Below are 16,920 nucleotides of genomic sequence, written 5' to 3' on the forward strand. Positions count from 1 at the left end.
CTCTGATAGGACCCTACAACCTGTAAGTAAAGTTGATTAGCAGCAAATCACTGAGGCTGTGGTTGAAATCTTGGTTCTTTGATCATTTCTGTTTTCTCTAAGCCATACAATGATATCATTTAAATGGTTTTGTGACTGTGCACTGGAGCCCAGCTTAGACATTTATGGACTGAACTAGGAGGGCAGTGAGGTCACTTGAGCACCTCCTCTCCTTGCTCTATCAGGAGATTTAAGTTCTGGGACTTGGCAATAAACGCAGTACTTGTTTTGGATGCTTTCTCTGTCAAGATGCATTTCCTGTTCCTTCTCTTGGTGACCTTGCTTCAATCTCCTCCTGCTAGAGCTGGTGAGTTCCATTTCCCACCCTAAAGAGTTTGAATTTGGCCCTCAGAGCCTCTGTCCTTCCTCGGCTAAGGACCTAATCCTTCCAGCCCTACTGTAGATCCTTGACCTCAAAACTGTTCTCTGAGGAGTATTGGTCTTGGCCATTCCCAGGGTCATGCTGATCTCACCTCAGATAAAAAGTAAGGCATATTAAGAGAGGATTTTCCAAAGGTCTTTGAGCCCTTGTCTGAATGAACAATTAGTCCTCTCATTTTAATCTTCTGGTTTTTGAAGTACTATTGGTATAGAAAAAAGAATATCCTTTTCTTTTTTCTTTTTTTTTAGGGGACAAAATTGGGGCCTGGGCAGGAAAATTGTTATTCTGGACAAGTGTTCAGAGGACACAGGAATCCAGAATCTCAGGTGCTTGGATTCTCCTGTAGCACTTGCCATTCTGCCTCCCATCCATTTTCTTTTTTTTTTCTTTCTTTTTTTTTTTTTTGGTGAGGCAGTTGGGGTTAAGTGACTTGCCCAGGGTCACACAGCTAGTAAGTATTAAGCGTCTGAGGCCGGATTTGAACTCAGGTACTCCTGAATCCAGGGCTGGTGCCTTATCCACTGCGCCATCTAGCTGCCCCTCCCATCCATTTTCTAAGCATTCTGTCTCCCTCATTTCAGCTTCCTGGAGAAGTGAGGAAAATGGAGACAGTGCTTCCTTTAAGACTCACAATGCAGTTTCTTCTACAGGGGAAATTATTGGAGGCCAGGAGGCAAAACCCCTTTCCAGGCCATACATGGCATATCTGAAGTACAGCAAAAATAATGAAGAATATACATGTGGTGCTTTCCTGATTCAAGAAGACTTTTTGCTGACAGCAGCTCACTGCTGGGGAAGGTGAGCCATCAGATCAGGGCCTTTGCCTTTGCCAGCCCTGCAGGTTCTGAATGGGGACAACAGGGTGTCCAGGCATCCTACAAGGTTTACTCCCTTGCCTCTATTTGCTTCACAAAGAAGGGACTTCATGAGCTCTCCAGACATTAAACTGACAACTTCTCAACATCCTATAACCCTGATATGAGGCATTTATCCATAGAGTTAGTGCTACATGGAGGCTGAATAGGTGGTCCATTATATGTGGTATCCTAAAAAGTGGGAAGGAATCTTTCCTACTGAGTGAGGCAGAGGTGGGGTAAGGAAGGGAATAAGCATTTGTATAGCACCTACTAAGTGCTGGGAACTGTGCTAAGTACTTTGCCTACATTATCTTATTTGATCCTCACCATAGCTTTGAGTCAGAGAGATACTGCTATTATCCCCATTTTATAATTGAGGGAAATGAGGCAGAAGTTAAGTGACTTTTCCAGGGTCATGCAATTAATACATGGTGGAGGTCCAATTGGAACTAGAGTTTTCCTGATTCTAGGCCCAGCAATTTATCCACTATATTACCAAGCTGCTTGGTTGACTGGCCTTCCATAGAGCATGAAATTCTCATTACATTGAACTCTTTACATTTGGGTTTCACAATTTGATCGAAAATGTGTAGCCCAGAAGGGTAAGTCATTATTATGGGAAATTGTGTGGTTTTTCTTTGTTTGTTTTGGGTTTTTTGGGTGGGGGCAATGAGATTTAAGTAATCTTTCCAGGCTCACACAAATAGCAAGTGTTAAGTGTTTGAGGTCACATTTGAACTCAGGTGCTCCTGAATCCAGGGCCAGTGCTTTATCCACTGTACCACCTAACTGCCCCCATCAGTACAAGGAAGTTTATGCTGAGGCGGGAAGCACCAAGAGCAAGGAGCACCATGCAAAGTGAAAGCAGGTCTGCATCTGCTTGCAGCTCTTCTGTGGGGGCTTCTGGGAGGAGCACTTAGTCTTGTGACATGAGTCAGAATTCAACAACCTCCAAACTTTTCTTAGGGCCATCCATGACCCTGAGACCCACTGAGGCTTCAAAGCTGCTCAGAGGTACCTCTAAGGGGAAGGACATCCAGCAATGAGACTTCAGTCCTTTCATCTAGATCTCTTTCCCTTTGGTGGTGGCAGCTGCCAGGGCTCTTTTGCTCTGCCTGAGGCTGTGCTGTGGGCTCGGGGAACATGGGATCACACATCCTCTCTCTAGAATGGGAAGGGACATACCTAGTCCAACCTCCTCCTTTAACAGGTGAAACTGAAGTCCAAGGAATTTAATTAACTTGCCCAAAGTCAGGGAGTAGTTGAACTGGGATGAACAGTGACATCCTCTGAGTGCAAATATGGTGTTTTCCCACCTATCTATGCTACGTGCCTCTCTGAGAACTCCCCCAGGAATTTCACATTTGTGATTCTTCCTCCCTTATCTTCTTTGTAGTTCAATAAATGTCACTCTGGGGGCCCACAACATCAAGAAGTCAGAAACGACCCAGCAACAGATTCCTGTGCTCAGAGCTATTCCCCATGAAAAATATGACAGCAAGACCTTCAACAATGACATTATGCTAATAAAGGTACTGTGCCCCTCAGTATTTACATACTCTAGGTTACCTGCAAGGAAAGCCCGTTAGACTTCTAATGAGAGAGAGCCTTCTTTCTGCCCCCTCACACTTTCTCCATTTCTTTATGCAGCAGCTCTGAAGGGTATGGTTCTGGTGGGTTGCTAGGACTGGGATGTCTGGGAGGTGAGAAGAAAGAGGAGACCCATAACTGTCTCTGTGTGTGCTCCCTTGGGGAGGGGATTGAGGAGAGCTGGAATATTTTTCCTTTCTGTGACAGCTGAAGGAGAAGGCTAAGCTGACCAGAGCTGTTGGGCTCTTGGCCTTGCCCAGGAGGAAGAACAGTCTGAGGCCTAGGATGCGTTGTATTGTGGCAGGCTGGGGGTGTGACCTCGAGGAGAAATATCCAGACACACTTCAGGAGGTGGAGATAAAAGTGAGGAAGGAGCAAGAGTGCATGGCCCAATACCATGGAGAGTACAAGGTCTCTACCCAGATTTGTGCTGGAGATCCAGAACACCAAAAGGCTTCCTTTAAGGTACTTTAATATCCCTCCTATTTTGAAAACTGTTTTGAAGTGGCTTGAGGGAGCTCAGAAACTGAATTTTTAAGAGTTTTCATAGGGAAATGGAATGGTCCCCCATGATCCAGTTTCCATAGGCAATTGGGAGGCTAGATGGTGCAGCTCATTGAGTGCAGGACCTGGATTAGGAAGAAATTTAGCCTCAGACACTTACTAGCTCTATGGCACTGAGAAAGTCACTGAGTCTCTCCTAGGCTCACTTTTCTTATCTGTAAAATGGGGATAATGATGGTACCCATCTCCCAGGATCATTGTGAGGCTAAAAGGAGATATTTGTAAAGGGTTTGTGGGAACTTTTAAATTGTTTCTGCTGCTGTTTTTGTTGCCTTTCTTCCCCTAAACACATGTCTGCACATATTGGGGAATGTGAGTTTGCCTCAGTCAAACTTCATGTGCTGTAACTTTTGGGAAGATTGAGAGAGACCAATGGCTTCCTTCCACATTGAAAAGGGCAACCCAGAGTCCATGAGGAGTGGGAGATACAAGATTAAATCTGAGGTCTCTCCAAATCTGGTGTACCTTGGCTCCCCTTTAAATACTGGAAGAACTGATGGATGAATAAGGAGGGCTTCAGAATCCCCATCAATCCTCTGTGTCTTTTAGGGAGATTCTGGAGGTCCTCTTGTGTGTGACAGAGTGGCCCAGGGCATTGTCTCCTATGGATGTGAAGATGGGACATGCCCCCAAGTCTATACCCGGATCTCCAGCTTCTTAGGATGGATCAAGAGAACAATGAATGCACACAAGTACTAAGCATCAGGCAAGGTCCTGCTCCCAAACAGGAATCATTCTCTCTGGTGCCATTGGTCCCAAAGGTGACCCCTGGATTCAGAGCCTGAAGATAAGGGAGATGTTTGAGAAAGAAGACAGACCACAACCTAATAAACCTGAATGCTAATTTGTAGTTGTGTCCATTCCTTTTTTCCTTCCTTTGCCATAATCTCTGCCTCTATAGCTCCTTATCCCCAACCATGTTCACATGGTAATGGAACAATATGGCTTAAAAAATCTCAGAAATCATGTAAATGAAGTCTCTTGTATTACATTAGGTGATACAGAGCCCTTCATGGAAGCACATCTTGTCATTCATGTTAGGAAAAGGCTTAGAGGCAGGGCTAGAAACTTGGTGAGACTTGGGAAGGGAAGGGAAGGGAAAGGAAGGGGAGGGAAGTCTCATTTTCCTGAATTTGGATCCGTCTCAGACATTTACTATCTATATGACTTTAGGCAAGTCACTAAATACTTTTTGCCTCAGTTTCCCCATATGTAAAATGACCTAGAGAAGGAAGTGGCAAACCACTCCAGTATTATTGCCAAGAAAACCCCAAATGGGGTCACAGTCAGATATGATGAAAAATAGGGAAAAGCAACAAATTGAAAGAAGAGCTGTGGACAATAAAATATAAATTCCTTAAAGACAAGGACTGTTTAGTTTTTAATCTTTATGTCTCCAAGTGTCTAGCATAGCATTGGAATGGAACGTAGGTCAATATATATTTAATATATTTAATAAATATGTAGCTTTAAAAAATATTGTGTGTGGGAAGAGGAAGGATAGAGTAAGGGGCTGGAGAAAATGAGATTGTCATAAGGTAAAGGTGTCCTTCATCCTTTTTTTTTTTTTTTTTGGTGAGACAATTGGGGTTAAGTGACTTGCCCAGGGTCACACAGCTAGTAAGTGTCAAGTGTCTAAGGCTGGATTTGAACTCAGGTACTCCTGAATCCAGGGCTGGTGCTTTATCCACTGCACCACCTAACTGCCCCGTGTGTCCTTCATCCTTGAAGAGGACCATGACATCAGGAGGTGATCTCATGACTTGTAATTAATTAGATTTAAGTGAGGGAAGGCTCTGCAAAGTCACTAGCCTCTCTCCTCCAGAGCCATCTGGGTCGAATGGCAAGATATACATCAGGATGACTGGAGATGGCCCCGGATGTTTGAAGAAATCAGGGTTAAGTGACTTTTCCAGCGTCACACAGCTAGTACGTGTCAAGTGTCTGAGGCTAGATTTGAACTCAGGTCTTCCTGAATACAGGGCCAGTGCTCTATCTACCATGCTACCTAGATGCCAAGGAAGAAGGGTTAGGCTTAGTAAGAAATAGTGCTGAGATGATGAATAGCTTTAAAGAGCTAAGAAACCTACTATGTATAAGTTCCTTACTGTGCTAAATGCTGTCAGTTCACTAATCTGAGTGAAACCCAGCCTTCTGCCTTTAAGGGGTTTCCTGCCCTTCCTTCCTCTGATAGGACCCTACATCCTGTAAGTAAAGTTGATTAGCAGCAAATCATTGAGGCTGTGGTTGAAATATTGGTTCTTTAATAATTTCTGTTTTCTCCAAGCAACAGAATGGCATCATTTAAATGGTTTTGTGACTGTGCACTGGTGCCCAGCTTAGACATCTATGGACTGAACTAGGAGGGCAGTGCGGTCACTTGAGCACCTCCTCTCCTTGCTCTATCAGGAGATACAAGTTCTGGGACTTGGCAATAAACCCAGTACTTGTTTTGGATGCTTTCTCTGTCAAGATGCATTTCCTGTTCCTTCTCTTGGTGACCTTGCTTCAATCTCCTCCTACTAGAGCTGGTGAGTTCCATTTCCCACCCTAAAGAGTTTGAATTTGGCCCTCAGAGCCTCTGTCCTTCCTCGGCTAAGGACCTAATCCTTCCAGCCCTACTGTAGATCCTTGACCTCAAAACTGTTCTCTGAGGAGTATTGGTCTTGGCCATTCCCAGGGTCATGCTGATCTCACCTCAGATAAAAAGTAAGGCATATTAGGAGAGGATTTTCCAAAGGTCTTTGAGCCCTTGTCTGAATGAACAATTAGTTCTCTCATTTTAATATTCTGTTTTTTGGGTTTTGTTTTTTTGTTTGTTTGTTTGTTTTTTGTTTTTGCGGGGCAATGGGGGTTAAGTGACTTGCCCAGGGTCACACAGCTAGTAAGTGTCAAGTGTCTGAGGCCGGATTTGAGCTCAGGTACTCCTGAATCCAGGGCCGGTGCTTTATCCACTGCGCCACCTAGCTGCCCCCAATCTTCTGGTTTTTAAAATAGTATTGGTATAGACAAAAGACTGACCTCTTCTTTTATTTTTCTTAGGAGATAAAATTGGGGCCTGGGCAGGAAGTTTATTATTCTGGATAAGTGTCCAGAGGATGCAGGAGTCCAGGATCTCAGGTGCTTGGATTGTCCTGTAGCACTTGGCATTCTGCCTCCCATCCCTTTTCTGGGCGTTCTGTCTCCTTCATTTCAGTTTCCTGCAGAAGTCAGAAAAATGGAGACCATGCTTCCTCTAAGACTCATAATGCAGTTTCTTCTATAGAGGAAATTATTGGAGGCCGGGAGACAAAACCCCATTCCAGGCCATACATGGCATTCCTGAAGTTTAGCAATGAAAATGGAAAAGGAGGGAGATGTGGTGCTTTCCTGGTTCGAGAGGACTTTTTGCTGACAGCAGCTCATTGCTGGGGAAGGTGAGCCATCAGATCAGGGTCCTTTGCCTTTGCCTTTGCCAGCCCTGTAGGCTCTGAATGGGGACAGCAGGCTGTCTAGGAGACATCTTACAAGGTTTACCCCCTTCCCTTCCAGCCTCTATTTCCTTTACAAATAGAGATTAACCTGGCAACTTCTGAAAGCATGAGGTATTTATAGATAGAGTTAGTGCTACACAGAAGCTGAATAGGTGGTCATTAGATGTGGTGTCCTGAAGAGTGGGAAGGATCCTACTGGTACAGAAATATTTCCTACTGGGCATGGCAGAGGTGGGGTAATGAGGGGAATAAGCCTTTATATAGCACCTACTATGTGCTGGGAACTGTGCTAAGTACTTTACCCACATTGTCTTATTTGATCCTCACCACAGCTTTGTGTCAGAGAGATACTGCTATTATCCCCATTTTATAGTTGAGGGAAATGAGGCAGAAATTAAGTGACTTGTCCAGGGTCGCACAATTAGTAAATGGTGGAGGTCCCATTGGAGCTAGATTTTTCTGGATTCCAAGCCCAGTACTTTGTCCACAATATCACCAAGTTCCCTGGCTTACTGGCCTTCCATAGAGCATGAAATTCTCATTACATTGAACTCTTTGCATTTGGGTTTTACAATTTGATTGAAAATGTGTAGCACAGCAGGGTAAGTCATTAACTTCTTGGTTTAGGCTCAGTGCCAGGAAGTTTTATTTCTGAGGAAGGAGGCATCAAGAGCAAGGAACACCATGCATAGTGAAAGCAGGTCTGCATCTGCCTCCAGCTTTTCTTTGAGGGCTTCTGGGAGCAGCATCTAGTCTTGTGACATAACAGTCAGAATTCAACAACTTCTAAACCTTTCTTAGGACCATCCATGACCCTGAGACCCACTGAGGCTTCAAAGCTGCTCAGAGGTACCTCTAAGGGGAAGGACATCCAGCAATGAGACTTTCAACTAGACCTCTATCCCTTTGGTGGTGGCAGCTACCAGGGCTCTTTTGCTCTGCCTGAGGCTGTGCTGTGGGCTCAGGCATCGTGGGATCTCTCATCATCTCTCTAGAACTGGAAGGGTCCTCAGTGGTTACCTAGTCCAACTTCCTCCTTTGACAGAAGAAACTGAGGCCCAGGGAAGTTAATTGACTGGTCCAAAGTCAGGGAGTAGTTGAACTGGGATAAACAGTGACATCCTCTGAGTGCAAATATGGCATTTTCCCACCTATCTATGCTACGTGCCTCTCTGAGAACTCCCCAGGAATTTCACATTTGTGACTCTCCCTCCCTTATCTTCTTTGTAGTTCAATAAGCATCATTCTCGGGGCCCACAACATCCAGAAGTCAGAAAAGACCCAGCAGCTGATTCCTGTGGTCAGAGCTATTCCTCATGAAGATTATGACAGCAAGACCTACAACAATGACATTATGCTGCTACAGGTACTGTGCCCCTCAGCATTTATATAGTCTGGGTCACCTGCAAGGAAAGACCCTTAGACTTCTTTTTTTTGTTTGTTTTTGTTTTTGTTTTTGTTTTTGTTTTTTTGTTTTTGCAGGGCAATGAGGGTTAAGTGACTTGCCCAGGGTCACACAGCTAGTTAAGTGTCAGGTGTCTGAGGCTGGATTTGAACTCAGGTCCTCCTGAATCCAAGGCCAGTGCTTTATCCACTGCGCCACCTAGCTGCCCGACCCTTAGACTTCTAATGAACAAGAGTCTTCTTTCTACCCCCTCACACTTTCTCCATTTCTGTATTCAGCAGCCCAGAAGGGTATGGTTCTGGTGGGTTGCTAGGACTGGATGTCTGGGAGGTGGGAAGAAAGAGGAGACCCATAACTGTCTCTGTGTGTGCTATCTTGGGGAGGGAAGTGTGGAGAGCTGGAATCTCTTTCCTTTCTGTGACAGCTGAAGAAGAAGGCTAAGCTGACCAGAGCTGTTGGGCTCTTGGCCTTGCCCAGGAGGAAGGACAGGCTGAGGCCTAGGATGCATTGTATTGTGGCAGGCTGGGGGAATACCCGCAAGGAGGGATTCTCAGACAAACTGCAGGAGGTGGAACTGAAAGTGAGAGAGGATCGTGAGTGCATGGACAGATACCCTCAATACTACAAAAATTCTACCCAAATTTGTGCTGGAGATCCTAAAAACCAAAAGGCTTCTTTTGGGGTATGTCAAAATCACTACTAGTTTTTGTTTGTTTGTTTTAATTTAGTATTTTTCCCCTCAATTACATGTGAAAACTGTTTTTAACATTATTTTTAATTATTTTTTAATATTTTTATTATTATCCAGTTACATATAAGGATAGTTTTTAACATTTGTTTTCATAGGATTTTTAGTTCCAAATTCCTCTCCCACCCTCCCTTTCCTCCCTCTTCCTCAAGACATAAAGCAATTTAATATAGGTTATATATGTGCAATCACAATAAACATATTTCTGCATTAGTCATATTGTGAAAGAAGAGGCAGAACCCAAGGGAAAAACCTCATAAAAGACAGAAAAAAACAGTCCCAAAGTAGAAACATTATGGTTCAATCTGCATTCATAAACCACAGTTCTTTTTTCTGGATATTGAGAACATTTTCTATCATGAAGTTCTTTGAAATTGTTTTGGGCCATTGCATTGCTAAAAAGAGCCAAGTCTATCACCATTGTTCATCACACAATGTTGCTGTTACTGTATACAGTGTTCTGTTTCTGCTCCTCTCAGTCAGTACCAATTCCTGTAAGTCCTTCCAGGTTTCTCTGAAGTCCTCCTGTTCATCATTACTTTTCACATTGATTTTTAAAAAAACTTTATATTCCAACCTACGCCATTGATCCACCACTCTATTTCTTAACTAGTACCAAATAGTTTTGATGATTGACTCTTTATAGTATAGCTTCAGATTTGGTATGGCTAACCCACCTCCCTCAGCATTATTTTTCTCCTTTTTTTTTTTTTTTGTCTTTTTTGCAGGGCAATGAGGATTAAGTGACTTGTCCAGAGTCACACAGCTAGTGTCAAGTGTCTGAGGCTGCATTTGAACTCAGGTCCTCCTGACTCCAGAGCCAGTGCTTTATCCACTTTACCATCTAGCTGCCCCCTGCATTATTTTTCATTTAGTCCCTTGATATTCTTGACCTTTTGTTCTTCTAGATGAATTTTACTATTATTTTTTTCTAGCTCTATAAAATGATTTTTAGGTTGTCTGGTATGGCACTGAATCAGTACATTAATTTAGGTAGAATTGTCATTTTTATTATATTAGCTTGGCCTGTCTATGAGAAATTTATATTTTTGCAGTTATTTAGATCTGAATTCATTTGCGTGAAAAGAATTTTGTTATTGTGTTCATAGAGTTTCTGGGTTTGTCTTGGCAGGTAGACTTCCAAATGTTTTATATTGTTTACAATTACTTTCTCTTTTTATCTCTTGCTGCTGAGCTTTGTTGGTCATGTATAGAAATTCTGATGATTTATGTGGATTTCTTTTATATCCTTCAACTTTGCTAAAGTTGTTAATTGTTTCAAGTACTTTTTTAGTTGATTCTCTAAGTATACCATCATATCATCTGCAAAGAGTGATAGTTTTGTTTCTTCCTTGCCTGTTCTAACTCCTTCAATTCCCTTTTCTTCTCTTATTGCTAAAGCTAACATTTCTAGTACAATATTAAATAATAGAGGTTATAATGGATATCCCTGTTTCACCCCTGATCTTATTGGGAATGCCTCTAACTTATCCCCATTACATATGTTTGCTGGTGGTTTCAGGTAGATACTGCTTAATATTTTAAAGGAAGCTCCATGTATTCCTATGCTTTCTAGTATTTTTACTAGGAATGAGTGCTGTATTTTGACAAAAGCTTTTTCTGCATCTATTGAGATAATCACATGATTTTTGTTAGTTTTATTATTGTTGTGTTTGATTATGTTGGTAGTTTTCCTAATGATGAAGCAGCCCTGCATACCTGATATAAATACCACCTGGTCATAGTGTATTATTCTGGTGATAAATTGTTGCAATCTCCTTGCTAATATTTTGTTTAAAATTTTGTATCAATATTCATTAGAAAAATTGGTCTATAATTTTCTTTCTCTGTTTTGGCTTTGCATGATTTAGGTATCAACACCATATTTGTGTCATAAAAGGAATTTATTTGGTAGAAAACTCTCTTCACCTATCTTACCAAATAATTTGTATAGTATTGGATTTAATTGTTCTTTAATGTTTGGTAGAATTCACTTGTAAACCCATCTGATCCTGGAGATCTTTTCTTAGGGAGTTCTTTGATGGCTTGTTCAATTGTCTTTTCTAAAATGGGGCTTTTTGGGTCTTTTATTTCCTCTTCTGTTAATCTGGGCAATTTATATTTTTTGTGAATATTCATCCATTTCATTTAGATTGCTAAATTTGTTGGCATAGATTTGGGCAAAGTAGCTTCTAATTATTTCTTTAATTTCCACTTCATTGATGGAGAATTCACCCCTTTCATTTTTCATAATGGTAATTTGGTTTTCTTCTTTCTTTTCTTTTTAAATCAAATCAACCAAAGGTATATCTATTTTATTTATTTTTAAAATAAAACCAGCTCTTAGTTTTATTTATTAACTCTATATTTTCTTACTTTCAATTTTCTTAATCCCTTTTTTGATTTTCAGAATTTCTAATTTAGTATTTAATTGGGGATTTTTAATTTATTCTTTTGCTAGCTTTTTTAGTTGCTTGCCCAATTCATTGATCTCCTCTTTCTCTATGTTATTCATATAAGCATTTAGAAATATAAAATTTCCCCTAAGCACTGCTTTGGTTGCATACCATAGGTTTTGGTATGTTGTCTCATTATTGTTGTTCTCTGGATGAAGTTATTGATTGTTTCTGTGATTTGTTGTTTGACCCACTCATTCTTTAGTATGAGATTATTTAGCTTCCAGTTACTTTTCAGTCTACCTTTCCATGGTTCTTTATTACATGTAATTTTTATTGCATCATGATATGAAAAGGATGCATTTACTATATCTGCCTTTCTACATTTGACTGTGAGTTTTTTGTGCCCTAAAACATGGTCAATTTTTGTGTATGTGCCACATACTACTGATAAAAAGATATATTTCTTTTTATGCCCATTCAATTTTCTGCAGAGGCCTAATATACCTAAATTTTCTAAACTTCTATTCACCTCTTCAACTTCTTGTTTATTTTGTGGTTAGATTTATCTAGTTTTGAGAGGGGAAGGTTAAGATGCCCCACTAGTATAGTTTTGCTGTATTTTTCCTCTTGTAACTCATTTAACTTCTCCTCTAAGAATTTGGATGCCATACCACTTGGTGTATGTATATATATATATATATATATATATATATATATATATATATATATAATATTGATATTACTTCATTATCTACATCTTTTAGCAAGATGTAGTTTCCTTCCTTATATATTTTATTTAGATCTGTTTTTGCTTTTGTTTTGTCTGAGATAAGGGTTGTTATCCCTACCTTTTTTACTTTAGCTGAAACATAATATATTCTGCTCCAACATTTTACCTTTACTCTGTGTGTATCTCTCTGCGTCAAATGTGTTTCTTATAAACAACATATTGTAGGATTCTGATTTTTTTTTTGCAGGGCAATGAGGGTTAAGTGACTTACCCAGGGTCACACAGCTAGTTAAGTGGCAAGTGTCTGAGGCTGGATTTGAACTCAGGTCCTCCTGAATCCAAGGCCAGTGCTTTATCCACTACATCACCTAGCTGCCCAGGATTCTGATTTTTAATCTGCCCAGCTACTTGCTTCAGTTTTATGGGGAGAGTTCATCCCATTCATATCCATAGTTATGATTTCTTTCTATTTTTTTTTTTTGGTGAGGCAATTGGGATTAAGTGACTTGCCCAGGGTCACACAGCTAGTAAGTGTTAAGTGTCCGAGGCCAGATTTGAATTCAGGTCCTCCTGAATTCAGGGCTGGTGCTCTATCCACTATGCCATCTAGCTGCCCCCACAGTTATGATTTCTGTACATTTCCCTCCATCCTATTTTCCCCTTTGTTTCTACTTTTTTTTCTTGTTTCACCCTATCTCTCCTTACCAGAGTTTTGCTTCTGGAATATCATGTTCCAAGCCTTCTGAGCCTTCAATGTTAAAGCTGCCAGGTCCTATGTAATCCTGAGTGTGGCTCCAAGATATTTAATTATTTTCTTTCTGGCTGCTTGTAGTATTTTCTCCTTCACCTGATAATTCTGGAATTTGGCTACAATATTCTTTGGAGTTTTCCTTTTGGGGTCTCTGTTAGGTGATGATCAGTGTATACTGTCAATGATTGTTTTATCTACTGATTCAACAATATCAGGGCAGTTCTCCTTGATAATTTCCTCGAATATGGTGTCTAGACTCTTTTTTTCATCATGACTTTCAGGTATTTCAATAATTCTTAAATTATCTCTTCTGGCTCTTTTTCTAGGTCAGTTGTTTTTCCTATGAGGCATTTCACATTTTTTTCAATCTTTTGATTCTGTTTGATAGATTCTTGTTATCTCATGAAGTCATTAGCTTCCATCTGCCCAATTCTAATTTTTAAGTCATTATTTTCCTCAGTAAGCTTTTGTACCTCTTTTTCCATTTGGCCAATTTTATTTTTTAAGGAATTGTTTTCTTCAGTCAATTTTTGTGCTTCCTTTTCCAAGCTGTTGACTCTTTTTTCATAGTTTTCTTGCTTAACTCTCATTTCTTTTCCCATTTTTCTTCTACCTATCTCATTTGATTTTTAAAATCCTTTTTGAGCTCTTCCAGAAGTCTTCAGATGAATTCATCTTCCCCTTTGAGGCTTCACAGGTAGGCATTTCGAGAATATTGTCCTAATCTGAGTTTGTGTTTTGGTCTTCCCTGTCACCATAGAAGCTATCAATGGTAAGGACCCTTTCCTGTTTCTTATTCATATTGTAGCTTTTTTTTTTTGTGGGGCAATGGGGGTTAAGTGACTTGCCCAGGGTCACACAGCTAGTAAGTGTTAAGTGTTTGAGGCTGGATTTGAACTCAGGTACTCCTGAATCCAGGGCCAGTGCTTTATCCACTGCACCATCTAGCTGCCCCTTTTTTTTTTTTTTGACTTTTAAAGTTTTGGTCTGCTCCTGGGACATAGGGGCCACTGTTGCAAGTGTCTTGTGCTCAGGTATAGGGCCCTGTTCATTGGCTTTCTGCTCAGAGGCCTCTGTGGCTTGTAGATTTCTCATGGCTCTGGGCTTGCTCCCTGTGCTGGGTTGGCTTGGGCAAGGCATGCCTGTCCTATGGATGGTTCTATAGCTGGCAGTTTGTCCTCTCAGCTGGGCATCATGGGTCTCACAACCAGCCTGCTGCACCACCAGCCTACTGAGCAAGGACCAAGAGGCCTCATATATTGATCTGTTTTGTGGGCTGGAGCCTCTTGCTGACTCACCCAGACACCCTCCATGTTTCCCTTAGTTGCACTGTGCTCCCCTTTCACCCAAGTGAGACAGACGTTTCCTGAAGTCTTCTAAGTTATCTCAAGTTGGAAGATTGTGTCTCTCTGTCTTTTTGTACATTTAGTGGCTTGATTTAATATTGTTCTTGAGGGAAACTCAGGAGAGCTTAAGCAACTTCCTGGCTTCTCTCAACCATCTTGGCTCCCTCTCTTACTTGATTTTCAAAAGCCTTTTTGAGCTCTTCCATGGCCTGAGATCAATTTATATTTTTCTTGGAGGCTTTGGATGTAGAAGATTTGGCTTTATTGTCTTCTGCTGAGTGTATGTTTTGATCTTCCTTTGCACCATAATAACTTTCTATGGTCAGATTTTGACTTTTAACTCTACTTTGTTAAAGCAGGGCTCTGATTCCATGGAGGAGGAAACACTATCCCGTGCTTGAGGTGTTTTGTGCAGCTGTTTTCAGACATACTTTTAGGTACTTGTAAGTTTTCAGCTCTTCCAAGGTTGTATTATCTAGGGAAACATCTGTTTATTACTCTCCCATCCCATGCTCTGGTCTGTGAGCAACCACAAACACTTTGCACTAGAACTCTGATGAGAGTCCCCATTCCACTGCTGCCTCAAGCTCTGTTGTGTTAAAGCTCCTCCTCACCCTAGGACTGCCACGGAACATTGCAACTTGGACCTGAGTATGGGCAAATCCACAGAGTCCTGCTAAGTGCTAGCAAAGAGACCATTGCAATCGCCTTCTGACAGGTTGTTTGACCCATCTTAGCATTTGTGGGCTGAGGGCTGTGGAAGCAGCTGCTGATACTGCTGATTAGGTTGCTCCTATATCTTGCTTCTGGTTTGTTGGGGCTAGGTTTGTGCTGGCACAGGCCTGTGCTGGACTATTCTCTACTCTTACCCAGGTACAACATACCTCTCCTGCCAATCTTCTAAATTGTCTTTGGTTAGAAAATTATTTCACACTGTCCTTTTGTGAGTTCTGCTGCTCCAGGAATTATCTTATGACATTATTTAAAGGTATTTGGAGGGGTGTTTGGGAGAGCTCAAGCAAGTCACTGACTTTCCTCTGACACCTTAGCTCCCTCCCCAAGACTACTAGTTTGAAAACTGTTTTGAAGTCACTTGGGAGAACTCAGAAACTGAAGAATAAAGAATTTTCATAGGGATATGGGATGGTTCCCCATAATCCAGTTTCCAAAGGCAAGTGGGAAGCTAAATAGTGCATTAATGGAGTGCAGGACCTGGCAAAGAAAAAAAATTCAGCCTCAGACACTTACTAGCTATCTGACACTGAGAAAGTCACTTACTCTCTCCCATGCTCACTTTTCTCATCTGTAGAATGTGGATAATAAGAGCACCTACCTCCCAGGATTATTGTGAGGATAAAAAGATATATTTTTAAAGGGTTTTGGGAACCTTAAAGGGCTGCTATTGTCGCTGTTGTTGTTACCCTCTTCCCCTGAGCACATGTCTGTAAAAATGTACACATCTTGGGGAATATGAGGTTACCTCAGTGCAACTTCATGTGAAGTAACTTTTAGGAAGAGTGAGAGGGATCAATGGCTTCCTTATAAATTGAAAGGGGCAACTGGAGTTTATGAGGACTGAGAGATACATGATTTGGTGTCAGGTCTCTTCAAATCAGATAGTAGTCCCTCAGTAGCTTGGTTCTATTTAAAATATAGGAAGGGGGCAGTTAGATGGCGCAGTGGATAAACACCGGCCCCGGATTCAGGAGTACCTGAGTTCAAAGCCGGCCTCAGACACTTACTAGCTGTGTGACCCTGGGCAAGTCACTTAACCCCAATTGCCTCACCAAAATAAAATAAAATAAAATAAAAATATAGGAAGAATTGATAGGTAAGGAAGGAGGGCCTTTGAATCACCATCAATCCTCTGTGTCTTTTAGGGAGACTCTGGAGGTCCTCTCGTGTGTGATAGAGTGGCCCAGGGCATTGTCTCCTATGGACCTAAAGATGGAAGCAACCCTCGGGTCTATACTCGGATCTCCAGCTTCTTACCATGGATCAAAAGAACAATGAAAACTCCTGAGTACTAAGCATCAGAAATCCTACTCCCAAGCATGAATCATTCTCTCTGTTGACCTTGTTACCAAAAATGGTCCCTGAGGGGCAGCTAGATGGCACAGTGGATAGAGCACCGGCCCTGGAGTCAGGAGTACCTGAGTTCAAATCCGGCCTCAGACACTTAATACTTAACTAGCTGTGTGACCCTGGGCAAGTCACTTAACCCCAATTGCCTCACTAAAAAAAAACAAAACAAAACAATGGTCCCTGGATTCGGATCCTGAAGATAAGAGGAATATTTGGGAATAAAGATGGACCATATCCTAATAAACCTGAATGCTAATTTGTGGTTATACCCATTCCTTTTTCTTTTCCTTTCCACCATCTCTGCCTCTATTGCTCCTTTTCCCCAGACAAGTTCACATAGTTATAAAACAATACGCCTGGAAAAGTCTTAGAAATCATATAATCTGTTTCTTGTATTATATTAGGTGATACAGAGCCCTTCATGCTAGCCTATATTGTCTTTAATATTATGAGTAAGTTTAGAGATAGAGCTAGAGACTTTTTGAAACTTTATCTTTCCACCCACAAAAGAAATCTTGCCATGTTTTGTTTTTTTACTAGTTCATTTCAAC

At 41.3% G+C, this 16,920-nt stretch overlaps 2 protein-coding genes across 2 annotated transcripts; both read left to right on the top strand.

Moving 5' to 3' along the window:
• The first annotated feature begins 288 nt into the window (after nucleotides 1-288).
• Nucleotides 289-4,131, top strand: LOC122738586 (granzyme B(G,H)-like). The gene is made up of 5 exons (XM_043980579.1): nucleotides 289-346; nucleotides 1,072-1,219; nucleotides 2,675-2,810; nucleotides 3,076-3,333; nucleotides 3,982-4,131. The coding sequence occupies exons 1-5, from the start codon at nucleotides 289-291 to the stop codon at nucleotides 4,129-4,131; spliced, it is 750 nt and encodes a 249-aa protein (XP_043836514.1).
• Nucleotides 4,132-5,905: 1,774 nt separating this feature from the next.
• On the top strand, nucleotides 5,906-16,314 carry LOC122738587 (granzyme-like protein 1). The gene is made up of 5 exons (XM_043980580.1): nucleotides 5,906-5,963; nucleotides 6,698-6,848; nucleotides 8,136-8,271; nucleotides 8,735-8,992; nucleotides 16,165-16,314. Exons 1-5 carry the CDS (start codon nucleotides 5,906-5,908, stop codon nucleotides 16,312-16,314), a joined length of 753 nt encoding a protein of 250 aa, XP_043836515.1.
• The last annotated feature ends 606 nt before the right edge of the window (nucleotides 16,315-16,920 follow it).

The sequence above is a fragment of the Dromiciops gliroides genome, chromosome 2 (assembly GCF_019393635.1).
Source record: "Dromiciops gliroides isolate mDroGli1 chromosome 2, mDroGli1.pri, whole genome shotgun sequence".
In the NCBI taxonomy this organism is placed as follows: domain Eukaryota; kingdom Metazoa; phylum Chordata; class Mammalia; order Microbiotheria; family Microbiotheriidae; genus Dromiciops; species Dromiciops gliroides.

Bases quoted from the DNA above. Each gene is read 5' to 3' on its own strand.
- LOC122738586 (XM_043980579.1), top strand. From the start codon at position 289: ATGCATTTCCTGTTCCTTCTCTTGGTGACCTTGCTTCAATCTCCTCCT. The intron at 1,220-2,674 runs GTGAGCCATCAG...TCTTCTTTGTAG, and splicing joins GCAGCTCACTGCTGGGGAAG to TTCAATAAATGTCACTCTGG. The intron at 3,334-3,981 runs GTACTTTAATAT...TGTGTCTTTTAG, and splicing joins ACCAAAAGGCTTCCTTTAAG to GGAGATTCTGGAGGTCCTCT.
- LOC122738587 (XM_043980580.1), top strand. From the start codon at position 5,906: ATGCATTTCCTGTTCCTTCTCTTGGTGACCTTGCTTCAATCTCCTCCT. The intron at 5,964-6,697 runs GTGAGTTCCATT...TTTCTTCTATAG, and splicing joins ATCTCCTCCTACTAGAGCTG to AGGAAATTATTGGAGGCCGG. The intron at 6,849-8,135 runs GTGAGCCATCAG...TCTTCTTTGTAG, and splicing joins GCAGCTCATTGCTGGGGAAG to TTCAATAAGCATCATTCTCG.